Genomic DNA, 9931 nt, shown 5'->3' on the forward strand with positions numbered 1-9931 from the left:
TTGGCATGAACCTCAGTCTCCAATCCATTAAAAAACGTAGTGACTCTTTCAACACTCACAAAGCGTTTTTCTCCCAAGAACGCCTTCATTTCCATGAAAAGATGAAAGTCACTAGGAGCCAAGTCCAGACTGTAGGGTGGATGGTTGAAAGCTTCCCTCTTGAAACTTTGCGGGAGTTTGGTTTGTGACATAAGGTCGGGCATTATTGTCATGAAAAATTTTTAAATTATGGTTTATTTAACTATGCTCACAACTGCCGAGGTTATATCAGCGTCGCCAGTGTGCCAGAATTTTGTCTCGCATGAGTTCTTTTATATGCCAGTAAATCTACTAACATGAGCCTGTCGCATTTAAGCACACTTAATTACCGCATAATTACCTTGGACAGTTTTCTGTTTTCTGGGCATGAACTTCAGTCTCCAGTCCATTAAAAACGTAGTGACTCTTTTAACACTCACAAAGCGTTTTTCTCCCAAGAACGCCTTCAGTTCCATGAAAAGATGGCCAGGTCCAGGCTGTAGTGTGGATGGTTGAAAGCTTCTGTCTTGAAACTTTGCGGGAGTTTGGTTTGTGACATATGGTCGGGCATTATTGCCATGAAAAATTTTTAAATTGTGGTTTATTTAACTATGCTCACAACTGCCGAGGTTATATCAGCGTCGCCAGTGTGCCAAAATTTTGTCCCGCACGAGTTCTTTTACATGCCAGTAAATCTACTGAAATGAGCCTATCGCATTTAAGCACACTTAAATGCCATCGACATAGGCCGGGATCGAAGCTGCAACCTCAAGTACAGAAGGCCATCACTATACCGACTGCGCTACCCAGCCCGACCTCGTCATGAAGGATGATCACACTGCTAGACAATAGACCTCTTCCTGCGATTTTGAAAGGCCTGCTGTAACTTCTTTAGTGTTGCACAATATGCATGAGTATCTATTGTGGCTCCTTGGAGCATGAACTCAACAAGGAGGAGACCTTTCTCGTGTTAAGAAATCGAATCACTGATCTCACTTCATACTTAGCAGGATTCTCTATTTTCTTGTTCATTTTAAATATGCACAAAAACACCACCGATGCTCGTAACATGATGAAACATCCTCAATGTATGGCCAACACGTGACAGTGAGTGGGCTGACATGAATTGGACGAGTCCAATCACCCGCACAGTTGTGGTACACAAATGAGTACCACTTTCTGAATGACACTCATAGTTCCGAAACATTTGAAGTGTTAAGTTCCAGCACACAGTGAAATATACAGAAGTCTAATTCTAAATAATGATAGTTTATTGCAGTAGCAGTGCCTAGTTTACTGCAGTAGTAGCTGTACCATAAGATCACATGGTCACGTGTCTCCCAGTTGTAAATGAAATTGACCAGATTTTGTTTAGTTTTGAATTTTTTCGTTCATGCTATCTTTCCTTCACTCTTGATTCAGGACTGGCACCTGTAGAAATGTGGCAACATGGACTGATTACATTTCCATTGCGGACTTCTCACACTATGCTGTTTTACAATAAATACTTGTCTTAGGGTTGATGCAGGCAGTGGGAAGCAAGAAGATAAATTTCCTACTTAATGGTGTCTTCAGTCACAGAGGTGCAGTGACTGACAACTTGAAATAATTAAAACTTGATAAAGTACACCATTTGCTACTCAGTGGCACCACTATATTACACTGTGTCAAAATACAGTTTTTAGAATAGTTACTTTAGTATGTACAGTAAAACTTCCGACAGACTACATATTTGAACAAAATATTTGTAAGTGGAGCATGGCGGGGATGCAGAAAGAAATTCCGAAGTTGTCAGTCCATTCTAGATCATAAATAAAGATTTGCAGGCAGCTTAAAAAAGTGGAGGTCATTGTATGTTTCTTTAGCCAGTTTCTTCATATGAAGCTCTGAGTGAAGTCGAGTCTTACTATTAAGTGACAAAGTGGCATCTGGTTCTACTTAACAAGAATTATCAATTATACTGATCAAGTGACCAACAATAGTTTTATTTTAATCAGCTGTTATGAGTGAAAATCTTGTATCAAAGTGATTGTCGATCAGTGTTGTGGTCCAAAATGAATGCAATAAAATATTTACAAATTGAAGCTTTATGCTACGAGGACAGACTTTTAACAAAGGAGTTAGCCCCCCCTCACCTTCCCCCAAAAAACAGAAGTTAATAGATGAGATTTTTTTAATCTTCTGATTATTAAATTTTTAAAAATATCTTTTCTTTTGTGCCCCACTTGGTTGTAAGATCAAAAGCCAACATTGGTTTATTGTTATTGTACCATGATAATGATAATATTTATCGTAATTTTAATACTATTGTTTTTATGCAGGCATGTACCAGAACCTAATCTTCTTCTGCTAGACTGTCATCAGCCACATACAGGAGACACTGTGGGGGCAGAGTTTTCATCCCATCAGAGTACCAGACTCATTATTCCAGGGGGCTGCACTTCCAAGTTACAGCCTCTGGAAGTCAGTCTCAAAAGCATGTTCCATGTGAGTTCATTGTTATGTCTATAATAAAATTGTTGTTTTGTTCTGATTTGTACAATCTCAAGAGAGATCGCATACATTTCCCTATATTGTAAATAGATAAGGACTGTCAGTCAGAGGAAAAAACTATGGAATACAGTCTATACAAAACTAGAAAGGATTGACAGTTCTCTGTCTCTAACATGTGGGAGCAGTAAAAATAGGAGCAGGATTTTCTGATTGAAAACCGATAAATTGTGGAGTGAGATAGGGCTGCCCTTTATCACCTCTCTTGTTTAACATTTATCTCCATAGTAATAATACCATAGATATCCTCTTGTATATAGATGACCAAGTCCTTCTCATTAGCACAGAAGATGAATTATTACTCGATTCACTCTCTTAATATTATTGCAGAAGATTCTGAAATGGAAATATCGAAAACTAAAACAAAAGCCATGGCCTTTCAAGGAAAATGATCCATTCAAAGCAAAATTTGTATTAACAATTCGATATTGGAACAAGTTAACTAATTTAAATACTAGGTTATACTTCAACATATCTTGAAGAATGCGATTTAATGTTCAAAATTATAACAGATCCCTCGGAATTATCAACCAAGTTTTCAGAACAATGAAGGTTCAAAAACATACAAGATTGGATGGTTATAAAATTTCGACAAAACCCGCCCTCTTATGGTAGTGAAGCAAGGACCATCTGAATCCAAGATGAAAGATGCATAACATCTGCTGAAATGAGATTTTTGAGAAGAACTGCTGGATACAGCCTTTTAGATTACAAACAAAATGAAGCAATAGAACTCAAATAACAGATCTGGACTCATTTGTATATGAATTTTGTGTACATTGTTGATAAAAATGTTTTTAAAATAATATTAACTATGAAGTCTACACCGGTGGAGTAATGGTTAGCGTATCTAACCGCAAAACCAGTTGGCCCGGGTTCGATTCTGGGTTGGATAAGTTACCTGGTTGAGGTTTTTTCCGGGGTTTTCCCTCAACCCATTATGAGCAAATGCTGGGTAACTATCGGTGCTGGACCCTGGACTCATTTCATCGACATTATCACCTTCATCTCATTCAGATGCTAAATAACCTAAGATGTTGATAAAGCGTCGTAAAATAACCTACTAAAATAAAAAAAAATAACAGTGAATAGTTGTCTATATTTGTCTGTTACTGCTGGCAATAATGACATTATGGACGCCTTGTTCCTGAATTTGAGTCTTTCATTTGCAAGTCACAGAATAGCCTCATATTCCATGCTTCTCTAGTCATTTCTCATTCCCACTCTTTTTTTTTTCCTCCCCCCCCCCCCCCCAGTATTATGTGACATTCTGAATGAATCAGGGATGCAGAATTCTGAAATGGATGGGACTGCCATTTTAATTTTAATTCTCTTTTCGTTTCTCATAAATCTGAAGATCAATCTTCTTAATGTATCCAGCTGTTTGCTGACAACGTAAAGTCCACTATAGTCCACTGTAGTCTATTCAGTTGTTGTTTTTCACGAGAAATGAGGGGTATTTTGATCGGTGTTCATTATAGATGCCTGTTGCTAGTAGCCAGAGTTGGGGTGTAGTCAATATATACTGCAGGGCTGTGTCTTCTGCAACTGGTACTGATGATTTTAATTTACTTCTTTTGTGGTTTATGGATGGACAGTATAGAAGAATTCTCATAAATATGACGTAATAAAGTATATTCTTGTAGATAGTCTAGTCTAAATGTCTTTTCGTTTCTCATAAATACAGTGTACAGACCGATTATTTAGTCCTGACAGCTCAGTGACGCGAAAGAGGGAAAGTAATAGGAGGAGTGGGGAGAGTTCCGGAGTAGAGATAAGGGCGAGCGGTCAGTAAAGGAATGCAATACAGCTTAATTTTTACTGGAAACATACTGCTCTACCACACACATGACATCTGATCGCTAAGAAGGCAAGCGAGTGAATAACCCAAACACCCCTTGGCATAACTAAATGGACTTGCCTGACCCAGGTGCAGATTGCCTGCAACTGTCAGGACTAAATAATCGTACTGTAATAAAGTGTGTTCTTGTAGGTAGTCTAGTCTAAATTAGGAAAATTATCACATGACATTAATTTTGTCTTTGTTTATAAGGAAAATATTTTAATAAAAAACAATATTTCTCGTTTTGTATGGCAGACATCCATACAGAAACAATGGTCCCTATTCAACTCTCGCTCAACAGGGGCATGGGATGGGACTGCTAACAAATTGCAGCTTCCAGGACGCAAGGAGATTGTTGATTGGGTGACTGTTGCATACCAACACCTGCAGACTGCAGAGCAGGTAAACAATTCGTTGAAAGTTTTTATATTTTTTGCTGGCATCGAGTGTACTGGTGTGTGAAACTTTATATTCTGATTTGTCCTCATTCATCTACCTGCTTGACCAAACATTATAAAAACCAGTCAAATGAAAGAATAAAGTGATGTAAACACGTGTACATGGTCTTGAGTATGTTATGAAAATATATACCAATGCTTTTCTTCTGGCGAAACATGCTGGAATGCCGTTCCAGCATCTTTTTGACGTAAATACGTCTATATAAGTTCAGTCCAGTACTAGGGTGCCATCCCAGAAAGTTTACCGACACATTTTCAGATCAGTTTTGTTGCGCCTATCATTTCTAAATTGCATGACATATTCCAATGAAGCAAATGGCGATCGATAAAAGAAGGGTTAAAGTATCCAATGTGACCTTGAGTTGGAGCTAATGGCATCATCTATCAATATGCGTGAGGGGAGAAGTTGATGCATGAATTGTCGGATTGCCAGTAGCTGAGGAAATGTAACTCGAGAATGTGAAGTGATAGGAAGTTCGCAGTAGCTGTAGTCGGGCTTGGGTTGGATGTCCTGTTTGATCTGATTGATTGGTTTTTTCTGAGATTTTCCCTAGCCATGGGACAGATGCCGGGTGGTCTGTGGCAAGTCCTCGGCCTCACTTCAATTCATCCCCGTTTGGCCTGATTACCTGGTTGGGTTTTTTCCGAGGATTTCCCCCAACTATAAGGCAAATGCCAGGTAATCTGTTGGTGAACCCTCGGCCTCACTACATCTCGCCAAAAAATTGTAAAAAATTGAAATTGTAAAAAAATTGTAGCAATTTAATTGTAATCTTGTAAAATTTTGATTTGTTCCACATCTTAAAGCTTCATTGCTAATGTAAGATCTATGGAATACAATAAATGAGATGAAAAAAAAAATGAAATGATCAATATGTACCAAACCTGTGGCATTTTGATGTATTATTGTTAAGATCTTCGTAACTATGTCCAGTGGCAAGGAAACGGAGAGTAGCAATAAGCTGTTCTTTCGCAGGTAGGCTATACTTCGTCTCATTGGAGTGTCTTGTTTCGCAAGATGAGGTAGCATTAAATTCAGAAGTTTGTCGAAGGTTTCTCCACTCATCGTTAAATATTTCTTAAAATCCTCCGGAATATTCTCTCTTAGTTCTGTCGAGATGTGACAATACCTATCTCTTTCAGTTAGGCATGAAGTTCCTATAACAGTATAGGCACATATTTTTTTTTCTTTTCTCTCATCCATATCATTAAATTTCAACACACTTGCTTCACCTTTACAAGCACGTGCAACATACTGGAGTCGCCAAAGAAAAGAATCACATTGAAAATTTGTACATGACAACGTGCCATTCCAGATGACATGCCAAATGACAGTTTTTGACCATACACTCACGGTCTTTCCCTTGGAAACGGAACACACCACACTAACACGTGAAAAATCCCCAGGTAACTTATTTACAATGTATGGGTAAGGCAGTTTTTTCCACACGACATTTTTTCTTGCGCGCCAACTGTACCATTCCAACACATCACGATTTTACAGAGGAAAGAATGTGTGTGTATGGCCGGCTATTGTAATGCTGAGGTTAAGAAAGCATGAAGTTCTACCTCCATGCACCTTCATGGTGTGTAAAGGAAATACCATTTCTTTCATGTATCGCTTTGAAACATCTGATGATAATGCACAAACTTTTATGGACAAACTAGGAGCAAAGGTAAAAAAAAAATGAGAGTAGACTTAAGCCATGTGTTGGGTAGCAGGTGTATTCTCAAAAAAAAAGTATTGTTGACAGATCCATATCAATTGTTTTATATTATTTAAATATAAGTAAGTGAGCAACTTGTACATGTTTATTATTAAGTTGCTTCTAAGTATAAAGTAACGAAACCAGTCGCTCTACTGCTCCAAACAAGAAATTTAAGTTTTATACATCTTGATTACACAACTTTTAACACTATATCACTTCGGAATATAAAGTTTATATTGCTTTCACGTGTTAAATACTAGGTGGGCTATCTTCAGAACTGGGTGGTCTTCGCGTCTTCTGATTGCATCCCACACAGGAAAAGCAATCAGAAGGCGCGAAGACCATCCGTTTTTGAAGATAGCTCACAGGCTGAAACTAGTCAACAAGGTACCGTAACCTGGTATTTAACACGTGAAAGCAATATAAACTTTATATTCCGAAATTTAAGTTTTATTTGTCTTTATTTACCGACAGGAAACTGTGCGCAGAAGCTTCCTGGTGACAGGACTGACAGTCGCTACCAATAAAAGTGAGGATCACTTCATAGAGAACCTTTCAATGATTCCAAGTAATAGTGTTTTATAAATGTCAGGTAAGAGACATCATGTGAATTGCCATAACATATGTTTTTCTATTTTGTAAAAGTGGTTGTATGTAGGCAGGTCATAAATCAAGGACTCTTAAGCTGCGGTTTGTTTATGACGATCATCGCCGGGCGCACATCATTGGTGATTGTCGCCTGGAGTTGCTAGCAGTTAAAATGAATGCGCACGGTTTCTTTACAGCGATGATCGCCAACGTAGATCGTTGGACGCGACGCAGATCGCTGGAGATTGCTTCTGAAGCAAATTCAGGACGCACATCGCCGCATTAATGTTCAATAATCGATATTTAGAGAAGGCCATGTAGAAATATTGAATCGAGTTATGGCAGCAGAACAAATGAGAATTGACAGCGATGTACGCTGATAAAGAAACCACTTCCTGATGATCATCACCAGCGTTTATAATCGCCGGCAATGTGCGTCTGGCGATGATTGCCATAAACAAACCGTAGCTTTAGAAAGAATATTTTTATATAGGCTCTCAGAAGTTATTTGGTGTTTAGAAAATAGCGAAATAGAATGTAGAAACTGTGAAGAGATTATTTTCTAAAACTGTTATTTCTTGTGAGACTAACACAGTATTCTTGCTTGATGTAAAAAATAAAACTATCAGCCTTAATAAATTGAGTAATAAAAGTTCATCATGCGTCTTTCTTTTGTTGTACTTGGCATTGTAATTTAAAAATCAGAAAATATATTTGTTGGTTTATTAATGTTCTCACAACGTTGTATTTGTCCCTACACTTCACAGACAAACATGCACATTTCTCATATCAACACTGTGATCAAAAAAGGTAAAAATATCACACAACTATTGTTATTAGTACTACTACTACTATTATTATTATTATAACAGCAGCAACAAATATTGATTGTGGTGGTAGTAATGGGAGTAGGGTTGGAGGTGGCGACAGTTGGAGATTTGGTAGTGATATAAATGAAGTGATTCAGTGGTCACACAAGGTGCTGTAATGATTTTTAGATACAGTGAAGCCTCAGTAATCTAGACTAATTGGGGCTGATAGTTGTCTGTATAAGCAGAAGTTCAGATTATGAGAAATAAAAGGAAATGAAAACCGTGTCGTGAAAAAGGACATTTATTGTACAATATGAAGTACAGTACCTGTATTGATATTACAAGTTATTCATAATTTAGTTACTTTGCTTAAACTGTTACTTTCATTTTGCGGTTTTTCGCACCTCTTTCACAAGTTCGAGTAGCTGCCTCATGTGATAGTAATATAGAGAAATTTCCTTATTGTCACTTTGGTGAATAAAATCACTGTTCACAATTTCTTCTTCATTGATTATGTGATAGCTTGGATCACTTTAATCAGGAGCAGCGTGTCATAAGGGCACAATGGTGCACACCCACCTAGGAAAGTTAAGACATTGAAGCTAATATTAATCTCATGAATTTTAAGACCATTTCATATAAAATGAAATGAACTATATTTTCAGTTTAAAAAGTAGAGAATCTATGTTTTAAGCGTGGCTGAAGTAGTGTCAAGTGAAACCCTTACAGTCAGAATTAAACTACACAAAATATAGTCAACAGAAAATTATGATTTTTCGTGCTTGAATCAATGTAAAATGGTCGCTAACAATGGTGACAATATTGACACATGTTCAATGCCATTTATGTGCAGACCACGAACTTTTCAAATGCACTTTGTACACTCTCCATTACATCACCACATAATCTACATACACTGTGTCTTTTGCGAATCATAAATGAAACACATGAGATCTGAGGGTTGTATTGCCTGTTAATTGCTAAGTATGCTGTTTCATTGCCAGGAACTTGTTAATCGTGCTACATAATGAGCATCTCATAACTCTGCTAGTCTCCACAGCAGATAAAAATAAAGGAACTACCTATACTAACTGTAAGGTTGCGAAAATAAAGCTTGGTTAAAGACTACTGAAAAACTGAGTAGTACAGCTGGCACAGTGCACAACCTTACCTGGCATACCACGTGACGAGATGAGGATTCCCTTTCATCTTCGCGTATTTATATTTCATAACAGTAGATGATGGACGTACATATTCAGAATATGCTTTTCTAAACAAATATTGAATCCCGTGAACTCTCTGTTATTTGTGACAAACTATTTTCGTTGAAAAATATTTCTTCATCAAGTGAAATTAGTAACAAAATAACACAATTATATTATCAGGGTATATAATAAAAATTAGAGGGGATCATCCATTAGAAGTGATTCTTTCTGTTGGAACTTCTCCAGATGTGCAAGATGGTGAAGAAACTGACATGGGCATTTCATCTGAAAAATTGGTTATACAGTCCTCTCCAGATCTGCACAATCTAGCAACACTGTAAGTGAATCAACATGTAAATTGTCACTTTAAACTACAAAGAACTAAGACTAGAGAAAACATAAATACAATATGAATAGTGATTATAAGAAAAGTAATAAAATTGTGGTAAATTATGTCTGAATGCCACCTTTATTTATGGAAAACAGACTGTGAAAGCAAATCAGTGGAATTCAAAACGTCTTTGTATGAAAAAATAATTTCGCACTTCGTGGAGGTGAGAAAAATAAAAAAAAATATATGTGATGTTTAAATTTGTGGAAATATAATAAACTTTATTATTAAGGAGTAATTTTAATGCTTCAAACGGATAGATATCACAGATCAAGAAGTTTCATTATTATTATGCAAAGATGAAGTTAAAAAACTACAAAAATCAGCATATGACTTTTTAGAGCCAACAAAGAAATT

The 9931-nt window shown here is 37.0% G+C and overlaps 1 protein-coding gene across 3 annotated transcripts in view; it reads left to right on the forward strand.

Moving 5' to 3' along the window:
• LOC138715017 (uncharacterized) overlaps nt 1-9684 on the forward strand; it is a 31819-nt gene extending 22135 nt beyond the window's left edge. For 2 of the 3 annotated variants that reach the window (XM_069847406.1, XM_069847407.1), the window contains 3 exons: nt 2340-2505; nt 4667-4813; nt 7053-7823. In XM_069847406.1, coding sequence (XP_069703507.1) covers nt 2340-2505; nt 4667-4813; nt 7053-7163 — 424 coding nt within the window. In that variant the 3' untranslated portion in view covers nt 7164-7823. Of the gene's footprint in view, nt 1-2339; nt 2506-4666; nt 4814-7052; nt 7824-9429 lie in introns of those variants that run through there. The other variant, XM_069847409.1, reaches the window with a different exon arrangement.
• Nucleotides 9685-9931: the final 247 nt, after the last annotated feature.

Source organism: Periplaneta americana, chromosome 15 (genome assembly GCF_040183065.1).
Source record: "Periplaneta americana isolate PAMFEO1 chromosome 15, P.americana_PAMFEO1_priV1, whole genome shotgun sequence".
In the NCBI taxonomy this organism is placed as follows: Eukaryota; Metazoa; Arthropoda; class Insecta; order Blattodea; family Blattidae; genus Periplaneta; species Periplaneta americana.